This window comes from Sturnira hondurensis, unplaced genomic scaffold (genome assembly GCF_014824575.4).
Source record: "Sturnira hondurensis isolate 20B ecotype Veracruz unplaced genomic scaffold, ASM1482457v3 Scaffold0025370, whole genome shotgun sequence".
NCBI lineage: Eukaryota > Metazoa > Chordata > Mammalia > Chiroptera > Phyllostomidae > Sturnira > Sturnira hondurensis.
The window spans coordinates 5998459-6014317 of NW_028098001.1; the positions used below are offsets into that span (position 1 = coordinate 5998459).

Sequence of the window (15859 nt, forward strand, 5' to 3'; positions counted from 1 at the left end):
TATGATTATTATAGGGGATATATTTATAGAGTTCTACTTGTGTACCTTGTTGATTATATTAAAAAATTTTCTGCCCAGTTAATGTTTGTATCTATAGTGCTTAAGAAAAACAAAATCTGTCTTACAATTTTCACATATAGGAACCAGCATTGCTTCTATTGTTTTGAATACAAATTCCATTTTTTTTTGCATTTTAAATCCTATGTGTAAGAAACAACTTGACAAAATAATTTATATACTTGTAATATTTGGGCAAGTACCATAAATTCATGTATATTGTACTTCCTGAATAGAATTTCTCTATTAGTCATAGCAGAAATTATTTAAAAACAACTCTCTGAAATGTTCAGCTGTAATAAAATTTAGTTATAAAGTTATGTGGCACTATTGAAAATTTAAAAGGCAAATGGAAGAAAGCAAGACAATTATTAATAGTAAATTTTTGTATTTTCTAAATAAATGTTTGGGTTTACACACATATATTCATTCATTCCAAGTACTATGATTTGATTAATGTGTTTACTATACATATAATCATTATCTTAGGAATAGGTTAATAAGACAGTGTTTCTGAACATGATTAATCATTTGACTTACCTTTGATTTGGTTTTCCATTGTAATCCCTGGGGCTGAAATTACAATGGAAATTACAATTTCCATTGTAATTCCATTGTAATTCAACCTGTGGCCCATGGGCACATTCGGCTCAGAATGTCTATGAACTTGGCCCAACACAAAATCGTAAATTTACTTAAAATGTTATGAGAGTTTTTTGTGATTGTGTTGCGATGTATTTACGGTGTTGCCTAAGGCAACTCTTCTTTCATTGTAGCCCAGAGATGCCAAATGGTTGGACACCCCCAGAGCCTAGGCTATTTAGGAAGATATTTTGTTTGATGGGAAAATCTGGGATGTTGATAATTCAGACTTTTTTTAGCATATAACTATGTGCTTGGCCCTGCTCTGTAAGTTTTACATCATTCACTCATTGTAACGGCTTTATGAGATAAATTCCACTGCAGATGCGGAAACAGGTGCAGAGGTTAAATGACATGCACAAGGTCAGTAGCTGTTAGACTTTGGCATTGGGGGGCAGGCGGCGCAGGGTGTCTGGGCTCCAGATTGTTTCTCCCTGACTACTGTGCTGCGTCTCTTTGCTATAGAATAGTTTTTGACAGATAACACGCCAAACTAAAATAATGTTTAGAGGGAAAAGAGAATAAGTACAATTAGGAAAAGAAGTGATTATAGGCTTCAGTGAAAATAGGTTTTGCGACTGAGTGGTGGAAATTGGCAGTTTTACTGGTACCCAGGAAAATTGTCTTCTGGGTTCACTTTTGTTACAGAATTATTTCCTGGGCCATTTAAGAGAGGATACTTAGGGCAAAATTGTTAAATACAGCAAATGCTTTACACATCTAATCATTTCCATTAAAGATAATGTTTACTGAATCAGATCCTCCCCAACTTTACTGTAGGGCACTACCTACATCCATTTGTTCATAATCATAGAGGTTAAGTTCATGAGAAAGTAAAGATGGCCACTACAAAGGCTTGTTTTCTCTCTCCCTATGAATAATAAACAATTTCTGTATAGCAGCTGCTATTTTGCAGCTGCAAACATATAATGGAGGCATATGCCAGGTTTTTTTTTTTTTTCCCAAAAGATTTTATTTATTTATCTTTAGAGGGGAAGGGAAGGAGAGAGGGAGAGAAACAACAATGTGTGGTTGCCTTTCGTGCGTCCCCTGCTGGGAACTGGCCTGCAGGGAACTGGCCTGCAACCCAGGCATGTTCCCTGACTGAGAATCCAACCGCGATCGTCTGAGTCGCAGGCCCGCGCTCAATCCACTGAGCTACACCAGCCAGGGCTTGCCAGGTTTTTTATTTGGAGCCTAGGGTTTAATCTTGTGCCACTGGGCTAATTTATTTTTAAACGTAAACTTTTAACTACCTTCAGGACTTTAGATATTATTTGTAGTGTTTACTTGAGATACAGCTAGAAGACATACTGTTCTATTACAGATTAATAAGAATTTTTGCCTTTATTTTAATCCTGTTGCAAGAGGCAGGATTAGTCAAAGTTTAACAGAAGAGGTATTTAGAAATATATTTATAATTCTTATAAACTAAATTAAAACTGTGATTTCTTAAAAATTAGATTTCCAAAAAAAAATTAGATTTCCTTTCCAAACAGGGTGGTACAGTACATGGGACCTTGTCCAGATAAAGAGATGGTACTTACGGCAGCTGGTGTGGTGCAGGGGGTCGTAACCTGCCCTCCTGGAACCTAAGCTTCGGGTCTAGGCTCTGAATTTTCAAACGAGTCCGTAACTCCGAAGAGTTTAAGGACCAGTAGTTCAGTGGGATGTGTAAGTTTTTAGAATCAGAACTCATACAAAAACATGTAAAACATTTTCAAGTTGTTGAGGATTATGCACCTTAGCATCTAAATCACTCCCTTGATAAAAATAGGGTGTTTAGGGTCATAGCATTAACACTGGTATTGGCCTCCCAGGTTGATTTGGGCCCTCTGGGAAATTTATATCTTGTATACCTTTAAAAGGATGTTTACAAATTAAGTATAATTTAGTTAAAACGATTTTTTTAGAAATATAATACTCTGATAAAGTGTTAGATATTCCAGGTTGATCCAACTTCTCTAACACAGTACTTTGATAGTAGTATTTTCCCTGAATTCTATTTTGTGGAAAGAGGTATATGATTAATCTTTCCTGAATTTATATTCAGGATATACTACAACTCAATTTATAAAAATAAATAATTTGTAGAGGTAAGTAGATGCTCAGTGGATGGATTGGTTACCACTTTTTAAAAATGTGATTTTAGTATATTTAGTTAACATAATTCAAAACAATATTCAACCTACATCTGTTTTTAAGCTGCAGTATAAACTAGTATATAAAAGATTACAAATTAAAATCAGGTTCTTTCAGAATGCATTTAGAAAATCTAAAGAGTTGGTCTCTTCAGATGAGACAATGCCCAGATAGTCCTAGAAATGGACTGATTGTATGTTCATTACTCTTAGACCTTAATGTGTAGTTAGTTTGTGTAGGAGTGTTCCTCAAAAAAAGTGTGATTGAAACAAGTAAAATTACTACTATAGTTTTGGAGTGTAATTCTATGAATTAAATGCCTAAGTACTAATGCTTTTTAGAAATAGCTTTATAGAAGTAAGTTGAGGAAAACCAGAATTCTTTGTTTCAAACACCTGTTTTCTAAAGAATTACATTCTAGTTTTCTTAACTTATAATAATAGGATTTACAATGCTGTAAATTGATTTTAATTTCAAGAAAAATTAGTATAAAATAGTTTTCCAAATCTAAATGATAGCTTGTTTCTTTTAGTAGTAAGAAAACTTTTTTTGGGGGGTGCATATTAAGAACCATTCATTCCAGTTGCATCTTTGAAGCTGTCTGCTTTGTAGTAACACTTCACACCTTGAGAAGAAGTATTCTGTTGACATTTTCAAAATTGACAAGCTATATAGATGGTCAAACTTTCTGAGTAATCTTATATTTTAAAAATGAGGGGGGATGTTATTTAAATTTAACAAGAACCTTGGGGAAAAGCATTAACATTCATCAAAATCAGTAAATCCTTAAAATTTTGACCTAAAAAGTTAAATATAGCTTAATTAGAAATACTAATGTTCTAGTTTTATAGGATATTCATTATAGTTTTTAACATACAGTCTAATTATTTTGACATTTTATACTGTATAAATTTGTACTCTTAACCATGTAATCTATAAATGGGTTCTTTAAAAAAATCACTTAAAAACATGATGGATGAAAAATTTATACAGAGCTCTGAGCTGCCTGTCAGTAGTCAAATATAACTGATACTGTGAGAGGTTTTGGTGACTACACTTACTCACCCTTAACCCATTTTGACAAAAGGCTGTAGTTTTGTATGTCTGTAACGGAAAGTGGAACTACATCACTGAAGGAATAATTTAAATACTTTTAGCTTTGCATTAGCTCCACTGGTATTAATTCAGCATTAAAGGCTTTGAAGAGTAGGAACCAACCAAGAGTTAAGGACAGCACACTGCCTTGCTTTTCTATTCCCTAATCATTTCATTGCTAACCAGCCTTTCAGCGACGCTCATTCATCTCTTGGGAATCACACAGAGTTTCCTTTCACTTCTTGAAGTTCAAGTATTCCACCTTAGGTAATGTAACTTTCCTCTTAAACCATGGGCAGTTATTATAAATCCCCTTTAGAGTCTTTATAGTCTCCATGTACTTTTATCCTCCCCTAATTAAAGCTTCTTCAAGCATTAATATCTACGTTAACATTAAATGTCCACTGTCATATTTCCCAGATAAGCAAATGTTTAAATATATTATCCTTTCTCTAAAATTTCATTTCTTATTTACGGTGGCTTTGGTGTAAAAGATGATGTTACAGTGAACTAGCAAAGCAGTCTTAATTTCTCCCAATTCTATTGTTACAAGTCTTTAGTAACAAAAATAATTTTACAGTGCACAATCACATATCCACTACCTCATTTCTACAATCAACAGTAAATTATCACACATAGACCATCCATCAGCTTCTTCTCTAATTATTTTGAATTTAACATAGTAAAACTTTGAAAACTGGAATGTTCATAGTGGGGCATTCCAGTTAGCTGAAGAATGATCAGAAAACCTTGGCTGAGTATCTTCCACAAAAATTTCTGTCTACTTGATTTTGAAATTCAGAATCTGGTCTCAAGCATCATATACAGGAACTTAATAATAGATGGCTAAGGAGACTAGGCTGAATACAGTGACTAGGACCCTTGGAAAGCCGATGGAAAAGGGCAATCCAATCTTTGATGCCTTCTTAAAATTTTTTTTGAACCCTGGCTTCGTGCCTCAGTTGGTTACAGCATCATCCCTATATGCCAAGGTTGTGGGTTCCAACAGATGCATAAATGGGTGGTACAACAAATTGATGTTCCTCCCTAAAAAAAAGCCACCCGCCCCATACCTACAGAGAATCCTACCTAAAACTTTCAAGAAAGTTTCAAAGATTAATTTTTTTGTTTATTAGTGTTCTGTAAAATGTACTTACAAATTTCTTTTTGATTTAAAAACTAGACCGTGAATTAACGTGATTTGTGCTGACACAATTTTGCCTCAGACATACTCTTTCCCACTGTATTTGGGACTTTTTGAAAGATTCATAGATTCAGGAGTATAAGGAATGAAATACAAAAAACAACTTGGAGAAGTTAGCTCAGGAATCAGATGCTCAGCAAGGCAGGCCTGTGATTTTAAAATGCATTTAGTTCAGCAATGCCCTTCAAAAATTTACATAGAGGATATAAGAATATGATTTCTTTAACCTGAAACGGCTATCAATTGCATAGAGGGTATGGGATTTGGAGGGCCTTCCCCTTTCAAGGATAATGTATTCAGCGATATGATGAGAGGGCCATTAGGAGAAGGGAGATGTACAAAAATAATTATAAATGATCAGTGTTACCCATTTTCAAATCTTGGACTAAGAAAAGGGAAGGAAGCTTTATTCCTCCTTTTCACTAGCTGGACCTCTGCTATCACAATTCAGAACTTGTTACAACTGTTCACTAATAGGGTTTTACAAGTAGGTGTAGAACCACCCACCACTTAAGTTTCAAAGGAAATGCTTTCTAATTCAACTAATTTACTATGATGTTGGGAGTTTATAGGAGGCAGAAAGAAATGGTTAAGTATACCAGTAAGTATGTTAAGACATGAGAGTAAAAATGAGAGGCTATAGAAGACAAAATATTTGTTCCATTTTCAATGTTCTAATCTGCTTCTGTGCACATTAACAAAGCTATACACTTAGGCCTGACCTATCTGCTACTTGCATTTCCAAGTGGGGATATCCCACATGCACCTCAAAGTTCAACATGCAAATCCAAAGTATCTGCTCTGTAATTCTGATCCCCCTCTAGTCCTCTTAATTGCTAGTTTTAGCTTCCTAGCTGCTCAATTCCTAATTCTATTTCCCAAACATCTCCCAAAGGCCATGCCTCTAAGTTCTTTCTGATGTTCTTTAGGCTCTTTCCTCTAATTTTAAACTACCGAAATACCAAGTGGTTGTTTTGTCTCAAGCCCTTTCCAAGCTGTTTATACAGGGTGGGGCAAAGTAGGTTTACAGTTTTGTCACACCCGAAACGCAACCAGCTTTGTCCCATGCTGTATTCATGTTTTGGTTTTGAAGTAGTAGTCCCATTCCCTTGCTCATAAACCTTTGATGGCTCTACCACACTTACAAGATTAAGTTGAAACTTTTCAGCATGACATTCAAGGCCCTCCACGTTATTACCCCAACACCTTTCAATAGTCTTCCTTGCACTTCTCTTGAGCTACTACAGTCCACATCTTTTTACTGTCTCCTTAGACTTTCCTCTGACAATTCTTTTCATGTCAAATACTGTTGAATATTTTAAGGCCCAGCTCAATACATCTAAGGTGTCAATTCCCAACTAGACTTTCGCTTAAATTAGTCACTAGCTTCCGAGATAGATGACTAGTTTTCACCGCTTCAGGCATTTCTGTGGACCAAGGGGGATACAGCCTGTACTTCAGTTACATTTGTTCTTGCCCACCTGCCTGTGCTGTTAACTTTTAGTTTAGTCAAGCCCCACATTTGTACAGCATAGTAGCTTTCCAACAAATTCCTGTGATGAGGTGACTACAGTACTAGGCCTAAAAACTTAAACACTAGTCCCGATAAAATGTATTACTTGCTATAATCTTTTTATAAACCATCCTAAAATTTACATTTCAACTTACTACCTTTTAAATTTGAAAGAATGGCTTCTGTCGACCTTGTGTAATTTGGCCTTTTATTCCTTTTCCTTTATCTGCCTTCAAGGAGGATGCTGATAGCTATCACGAAGATTCATGTAAATAGAAGCAGCTCTTTCTATAGTATCATCAATGGCACAAGTTTAATACTCTTGGTATCAAACTATATAGATTCTAAAAGCAACTTCAGTATGAAATACTAAGCATATATTGATTTGTTCTACTGGAAGTGCCACTTTCATGTGACAATTTTTTCCACTCGCATACTTATAAACCTTTCAGCTCTTTACAAGCCCCCTTTCAGGTCACTAAAATTTAGGCCTAAAGCTGGTGACTGCAGGCACGTTTACTTTATATACCCACAAAACCAAACAATAAGTACAGGAATATTGGGGAAAAGGTTTTACAAGGGACTCCAACGGAATAAAAATGAGTGACTGAATAACTGAGTTGTACTGTGGTCTAATGCTGAAACCTAACTTCAAGGTAATGGTATTAGGATAAACTTTTGGGAAGTAAGATCGAGGGGAGAACCCTTAATGGGATTAGTACCTGTGCAAAATGAGCCCCCCAAAGCTTCCTCATGCTTCTGCCATGTGAGGACATAGTGAAGACACCATCTAACCCTGTTTGGTGTGGCTCAGTTGGTTGGGCAGTGTCCTGCAAACCAAAGGGTTGCCAGTTAGATTCCTGATTGAGGCATATGCCTGGGTTGCAGGCCAGGATCCCAGTTGAGGTGGGAGTGAGAGGCAACTAATGTCCCTCCCTTCCCCACCTCTGAAAGTCTAAAAGTGAATAAATCTTTAAAAAAAAAAACACATTTGTTAGGAGGGCCCTCACCAGACACCAAATCAACTGAGCTTCCCAGTATCTAATATTTTGTTACACCAGCTCAAAAGGACTAGGCTGCTAAGTAGTATTTTACTGTAACACCAAAACTACTTGTTCATACTTTTTTGCTAGGCATTATCTATAGTCTGATTCAACCAATTTTGTTCATTCTTCAAACTATTTAAACATATTACTTTATATCTATTTCCTTATGTTGTACCTTTAAGAATTTTAGCCATTCTTATCAGTTGCTTCCCTTAGAAAGTCTTTTACAAGATTGAAAACTCACCTCTTTAGAAAGGAATGGTTTCTCTTTAGAAAGAAATGGTTTCTATTAAAGCCATCTGTGTATATATACACATCCATGTATATATTTACACACACAAATGGAATGAAGTATAGCTCTCCACATACATACAAGGACAAAGCATGTTATAGCCAGTGCCAATAATGGCTGGCTGAGTTACAGGAGTTTGTTGCATCTACAAGACAGCAAATCTACTATTTCTGATTTTGTGGCAGCTGTAACACAAGTTACCATGCTCCTTTTACTGCTCAATAGTAATTCTAAGTAAGGTGTCCATGTAACTACCCACCTTTGTACAGCTGGAAAGTTAAGTATCTTCCTCCCCTACCATGTGAACTAAGTGGCATAGGAAGGTAAGACCTAAGACTGTCCTGTTTACTTTTCTAGAAAGGATAGCAGCACCTTTATTCTAGCCTACAGAATACTGTATACACCCTCTTAAAACCCTTTTCCCATTCATGTATAAATATTGCCCATTCAGTAAAACTTTTCTATTTAAGATAAACTTTAGCTTTCTACAATTAAATATTACATAGGGAAAATTGTTTTTTCCTGGAATAGACCTCACAAATACTACTGAGTAAATGAACAAAGTTTGAACTTCAAATACATAAGCTGCTGTGTTTATCTTCAAGCTAATTTTAGTATCCAAATCTCCACTTATTATTTTAACATCAAGTGTCTTGGTTCAACTACCAAGATACCACCATTCATTATCAATATAAACTAAGTAAACCAATCAAATGTCATTTCTTTCATTGAAAATGTATGGTACAGTCAAGTCAAATAGTTATTTTCTGTAAAAGTTCATACATAAATATATTCTAAGTTATAAACTGATCAGGTTTACTTTTAACCACAACCATTTCTATTTGTGAGATGGGAAATTTCTCCCTGAAGTGGTACTAATGTGAAATTACCAGCCCCTCTAAATTCTAGAGGGAAAAGGGACAATTGGTATAAAGATGTTTAGCCACTAAAGTGAAAGTTAAAATCCACCTCCTAGTGACACATTCAAACATGAAAAACAGGCACACACAAAGAGTCCAGACTCGTTTAAAAGGGGGGAGGAGGGGGCCAAATTATTATTTAAAAATTTGATTACAACCGATTTTGTTGGCATTAACATTAGAGGTATTTTAAATTTGAATGTGGACAAACCAAAAATCAGAGATTAAGTTTGGTAAACATGAGAATAGGAGTTTTCCAGTAATTACAGGTAAGAAGGCAGAAATCAATTTAGAGAAACATAGACAAATCTCATGTTTACAATGATTGTGCCACAGATTTAAAATTCAGTAGTGCATTAGTAAACTGTTCACATTTAGATCTTCACCTTAAGATTTGACAGCTGTTTCTTGAAAAATCTCTTGGTACCTTGTGCAAATAAATTGGTCTTCCATGTGCCTTAGCACACACTTAAAATTTCTCCATTGTATATATACAAAACACCTACCGTTTGGGCAGGGCAAAATACACTTTCATAACAAAACTATAAGTACCTCTCAAGTATGAACAATATACACATAATACATGGTATACAGTATTTACAAAATATAAAATATAATACAAGCTGTTTGTAATTTTTTAAACTCATCTTTTGCACTTGTAGGCTGCAACAAAGGGAAATTGCCATTTCTGTACCAGTTTTCTTTCAAGAGTCCAGAAATTTTGGAAAAATTATGTTTCACATACATACTGAAATCCAAGACCTAAGCTTGAACTTTTAGGAGAGTTTTTAAGTGTACCGCCATCAATTCCCTATTTTGGTTGGAATTTTCAATACTGCTTCCCATCCAGTGACTGGGCGGCTTTGGAAGAACACTAGGAGACGGTGGATCACTAAACTTTGCCCCAGCATAATTTTCCTTTTGGCTCACTTCAGTTAAAAATGCAGATTTCTTCAAATGCTTTTTTTTAATGTTCTCAGTATTTTTGAAAGACTTTTTTTCCTGCTTCTGAATCATATCAGATGAAACAGAATCCTGCCAAAGGTTATTTTCATTTCTTTTTGCAGAGGTGATCTTGGTTAGTGGTAAGTTATATTTGCTTTTCTGTCTGTTTATCTTTGGTTGTTCACACAAGTGCATACCATGAACAAGCTGCCCGTGGGGAATGGTAATTTTCTCCAATTTTCCCATGTTTGACATTAAAACCTACAAAGACAAGAAACATAAATATGAATATAGTTTCACGATAAAAACCAGTCATTAACCTCACCTATATAGCTAACAATATATGCCATGTGTATTTAAAATTTACCCTGGACTTTAGTCCACTGTCTTGGTTAAAAACAGAGAGGCTGGCTGCACTTATCGCTGGAAGTCCAAATATGCACATACCGCCAAAAATATAATTACCACTGCTACCAATGTGCAATGTATAAGCCAGTTCTAAAATGTCAAAGTAAAAACCCAAAGTAACCCCAAGCTCATGTTTCTATAATTCTAAGGAAAAGTAATGCCAACTAGTTTCTGACAAGTCAGTGTTTTTACAATAGGATGTTGCCAAGAAACACTTTCTAAGGCTTTCAATTTTGGTTGGTTGAGTCTGGTGAAAAATAAAACTACTACTTACCTCTAAGACAGATACTTTAAAATAAGTTATTTTGGAATAAAAATTTTACTAGCAGGAGCTAGACTTTAGGTGAAGAAGTTATTTTGGTAATGGTTAGTAACTAGCTTCTAAAAATTTTTCAGATACTTAAATACTAAACTGAAACCTTAAAGTACTAAAATACTTACCACTTTTATCATCTTTTCCAGTTACAACAAATCAGGGGGAAGAAGTTTCCTGCCTGCCCCTACTTTCTGGTTTCACAACTGCTTCAAGAACATGACCACACATTCTAACCACTTTCTTAAGTGGTCCTTATAGGAAGGCACAGCCAGATAAAAAGTATGAAGTAACCATCCATTAGATCATACAGCCCTTCCAACACTTGTATATAAAGTGGTAGGGAAGCAGAACACAAAAACAGAAAGAACACAAGGTAACATTCCATGTCATAAGGGAAACTGCTAGCAAAGCTTCCTGGTTTTAATACATTTCCAGGGCGAAAAGGAATTTTATTAACCAGGAACCAAGAAGTGCAAAACTTTGCTTTTATTGTAATATTTCAGAAACTTGGAATTTTGAAACTTGAAAGGAACCTAAGAAGATAATTTAAGGAATTACGGCGAAGAAGTTTAATTTTTCCAAGGGCACAGCTTGATAACCTGCAAAACTCTCAGTACAACAGCCTTTCAAAAAAATGGCAGGAACTTAATTTTCACTTCATTATTAAAGCTTTAAGTCAACAAAACGATTTATTTTGATACAGTGTTTACTTTCCTTTCAAGTCAATTTAGCGTTTTAATTCCTTTACGTTTTTATCAATTTTATCCTAGTCCAACAGTATGGCAATTGGACAGCATAACGTCAATTCCGCTAACTCTTTGGACAATTTCAGTCTGAACACACAAGTAATAAAACCACTTCCTACTAAAAAATCCAGTACAGAACAGTGAAAATTGTTAAATAAACAATTTAACAATTGTTAAATTCTCAGAACTGTTCATCTGAGACTAGAACACAAAATATATTGTTTCAAAGAGGCAAGCACTCTGCTGCCACTCCTGTCAACTTTGAAAAGTTAAGTACAGCTAAGTAGGTCGGCCACGCGAAGGGCAGAGCCCCAGTTGGATCGGCGCCCTAACAGCTCAGCAAAAATCCAAGCCAAAAGGAATCCAGCCTGTGTGGCCCACTCCTAATCCCTCGCTTGGGGCGGGGGGGATGTGAGTGTACACGAGTGTCGCTCACTAGAGTCTCGGAGCTACCCACCGTCAAAAAGCTGGCCCGACCTTTCCTCTAATACCCCAACCCGGCCTCCCCTCCTTCATGAGCGCCGAAGTACTCAGCACGTAGCGCGCGCTGACGTCAGCCCCGCGGCCCCCTTCCCTCCCCACCCCACTGCGCGTCCAGAAAGCTGAAACCCCCTGGAACGACGCCAGCCTTCTAAATCCGGGCTGTTGCTGGGGCGCAGCCGCGCCTCTCATTGGCTGGACCTCGGGAACCAATCAGTAATGCCACCGCAAGCCTCCCCCTCCCCCTCATCCCCTCGGCAAGAACGGAGCAAGCGTCACGGAAACTTCCCTCCCGAGTAAACAGCCGCCCCTTATCCCGGCCCCCCTCCGTGTGGGGCCCCCAAACCCAGAGTCTGGCCGTGGCCATTTAAGGTCCACAATTCCTCAAAGGTCCCCATGCCCTCTCGTGGAACTCACCTCTTTTCTAAATGAGGGGTGGCCAGGAACCGCAGGAGGTAGCGGACCAGGGAAAAGGCCCGCGTCCTCAGTTTCGGTTGCGGTCCCAGGACCCGGGGCTGAGGCGGCAGCCTGGTCCGGGACTTCCTGCGCTCGGTTCTGGCCGGTTGAGCTCCGCCCGCTCTCTAGGCTCGGCCGGTGCTGCTGGTACTGGTGGAAGCGGTTGGGCAGCTGCCCCGCCGGGCTGGCCCGCACCTTCTTCTTTCGCCGCTTCTTTGGAGCGGCCCGAGGGGTGCCCCCCGCCGGGACCAGGCTGCAGTTGGGCAAAGGTGCTGGGGCACGAGGCTGAGGGGTCAGACACGGGCCGTCCCCCCCTAGGAAGTGAGGAAGAAACAGGGTGGGAGGCAGTGTTCGGGGGTCCGGAATCCGGGGTAGAGGCGGTGGAGCCGAGGGCACCATCGGGAGGGCCCCGAAGTAACCGCGGGCGGAAAAGCCCAGGGGCGCAAGGCGGCCGCCCAGGACCAGCGGCTCCCGCTGCGGTACGGAGACGACGGTCATGGCGCTAGGAGAAAAGTGGTTCCGCAGAAAGAGAAGGAACAAGCGAAGCCAGAGATTAGGTGGCGCGGCTGCTGCTAAGAGAGCCCGAGAAGAGCGCGGTAAGAGACTCGGGCGGTGGCGGCGCAGCAACAAATAGCCTCAGCTCCTGCTCCAAGTGTTGTTATCGGAAGCTCCTCCCTGCAACCACCCACCTCCCTGCAAAAACCCAATCAGACTGCGACAGGGCCTGCACCCCCGCGGCTCCGCCCCCACCGCCTCTGAAAGGCACACACAAACAACTAGCTTGCTGCAGAGGGGCACAAAGAAGGCGTACTGCGCAGGCGCTGCCAACGGGCTCTTTGGGGAAGAGTCGGCCCCGCGAACAATGAAGTTCCTTTCCAGCCCCACCTCCCCCACCCTTCTCTTTCGACGCCCCCGCACCTCGCCCTCTAGGCGAGGTCAGATTGAATTGGGAAATGGGTTTAGAGGGGCGAGGGGGAGGGAGAAGGTGTTCCGAATCACCTAGGCCAGTGTCCCTGGGCAAGGGTTCTTTTTTATTCCAAGCCCAACATAATAGCATTATCGGTTTTATTTATTTCAAAGTACATTATGGGGGTTTCTTTCCTAGCAATCGTGGACGAAATCAGTCCACATTTATATTTGGTCAAGTGTAACTCAGGTTTTTTTCATTTACTCGGATGAGCAAAAATGCTCGTTAGCTGTGGTGATCGGAGTGAGAAGGGAATGAAATTGATTGAAATTTCATTAATTTATAAAAAGTTAATTTATAAAAAGTTCTCCATAAATCCGTAACTGGGCTTTGGAAATGTTTCTGCCTTCGTACTTAAAGGACTGTGAGAGACTTAAGGATCGCAAAAAGGCGCCTGATACTGAATAAGAAGCAATGGAGGAGGTTTGCATCTCTAAGGAGAAACTGAAGTAGCTCTTCAACCTAGTGTGTTTTCCTAGTTGTGTGTGGATAGGAATCTCGCTCTAGTCCTGTCCCGGCCCTGCACTCACTCGCTCGCTCACTCACAACAGTTGTGGCTGTTTCATGAGCACAGACGGACAAGGAACTGTTCTTTACGTAAATTATCTCATATGTACTCAAAACTACCCCAACAACTAGGTTCGCATTTTACAGGAGAGGAAACACGCTTAGGTAAAAAGTGCCTGTGAAACAGAGTAAATTAGTATTATAATTTGAACTCCAGTCCATATTTGGCAAGAACAGGGTTTTAGCATCCATACTGCCTGCCAAACTAGATTGTAAGTTTTTAGAACACCCCAGTAATCTTACGTTTCTCTGCCAGTTAGCTAAGTTGGTTAGACCTTCTGGGTGCGCCTAGGTTTCTGGTTCCATCCCAGATCAGGGCACATGCAAGAATCAACCATTGAATGCACAAATAAATGGAACAACAAATTGATGTTTCTCTTTGTTAAAATTCATAAAAGTTTAAAAACAAAACAAAACTTCTCTACCCACCACAGTTTCTAAGCAATATTTTTCAGCTTTGTAGTACTGGATAAATGTTTTATGATTGATGACGAGGTTGGACTTTGCAGGGAATATGCAGAATAATGTTACTTAATAACTTTATATAAACTTTTGGTGCCACAATGTATCATTAATGATTACTGACTTTTATCGTATTCGCTGGATTTTGTTCATTTTTTCTTTCCAACCTTTAATACATAGTAAGCTTCCCTGTTCATTGGATGAAAGGGAATCATACTTTTAGAACTGTAAAAGATCTTAGAGAACCTTTAATTTGAATTTTGGGGCCTGTAAATTGAAGTTGGAATTAGGATTGGGTGAGGAGAATGGCATGGAAAAAATTGGTGGAGAAGATCAGGCAAAGATTATAAAACCTTGGAATGAGTTAACTTGTTCTTTTGTTTTTAAAAGTTTCTACTTTGTCATCTGTTCTCATTTTATTTTAATTCTTTAAAGGATTACTGTAACCCTATGAAGTAGATTGGGGAAGGTTCTGTTTCACATGTGATGTTTTAAAACCCTCTAAAGGTAAAGTATCTCGCTTAAGAGTTAAACCATGAGTCAGGGACTAAATCCCGTGAATTCATAATGCCTAGTCCAGTATTCTTTTTACTATATCCCAAGGCCTAGCAGGGGTGTCCAACCTTTTGGTGTCTCTGGGCCACACTGGAAGAAGAGTTGTCTTGGGCCACACATTAAATACATTGTGACATGTAATCACAACAAAATCTAATAATGTTTTAAGTAAATTTACAATTTTGTGTTGGGCCGCATTTATAGCCATCCTGGGATGCATGTGGCCTGTGGGCTGCAGGTTAGACATCCAAGGCTAGAGTCTGGCTTTGTCTTAGGGTAGTATAACATTGTTGTGAGGAATAATGTGTCTTCCAGGGGACTTAATTGGCAGTCAGTTCAGTGAGGCCGTTGATCAAATACACCTATTATTGGCCTGTGAGTTATTGTATGTTACTTAGATTATCCTTTTGAGGTCTGAATGGTAGGCCTCCTGTTAGACCCTGGGTTCTGTACTTTTAAAAAGGTAACCTTGCAAGAGCATTTGAGATCTTGCTTCCCACCATACATCCTTGGTTTGGCTCAAAAAGTCTTTTCTAAAAAAAATTTTTAATAGAGAAGAAAGGGAAGGGAAAGAAACCTTGCAGCTGTGGCCACATGGGTGAATGGTGCTAAAATGGTGACCTCACTAAGAGACTGTGAGCTAGAATGGTCCACTAGAATAGAGCAATCCAGGTTTTATGAATCAGATTATTGGATTTTATGTTCCTTTTTGTATATAATTCCTAAAGTCTTATGTTAATATTCAAACCTGGTTTCATCTGTGCAATATGATATAAAGGAAAAGATCAGATGCTCTTGTCTGGGCCCCAAGGGCCAGTTGTAGGGGTAGCAAGACATTCCAAAGGTAAAGTACATCTTGGGTGGTCTCTCAGAGTTCTTGAAGCTTTTTGTTTCATTGCATGCCTTGGTTTTATTTTTGTTAACCCAACAGTTTCTTTAGAGGAGTTTGTTTGTTAAATAAACAATTGACATTCAAGAGTGGAGAAAAGAGGTAAACACCACAGATAACAAAGAATTAAAAAAACAAAGAGGTAAAGGCCATGTAT

The 15859-nt window shown here is 38.6% G+C and overlaps 1 protein-coding gene across 1 annotated transcript; it reads right to left on the reverse strand.

Moving 5' to 3' along the window:
- Nucleotides 1-9016: 9016 nt before the first annotated feature.
- On the reverse strand, nt 9017-12910 carry PNRC1 (proline rich nuclear receptor coactivator 1). The gene is made up of 2 exons (XM_037039342.1): nt 12224-12910; nt 9017-10117 (listed from the first exon to the last, which is right to left on the reverse strand). Exons 1-2 carry the CDS (start codon nt 12758-12760, stop codon nt 9674-9676), a joined length of 981 nt encoding a protein of 326 aa, XP_036895237.1. The 5' UTR covers nt 12761-12910; the 3' UTR covers nt 9017-9673.
- Between the last annotated feature and the right edge of the window lie 2949 nt (nt 12911-15859).

Bases quoted from the DNA above. Each gene is read 5' to 3' on its own strand.
- PNRC1 (XM_037039342.1), bottom strand. From the start codon at position 12,760: ATGACCGTCGTCTCCGTACCGCAGCGGGAGCCGCTGGTCCTGGGCGGC. The intron at 10,118-12,223 runs GTGAGTTCCACG...TTGTCTTTGTAG, and splicing joins ACCCCTCATTTAGAAAAGAG to GTTTTAATGTCAAACATGGG.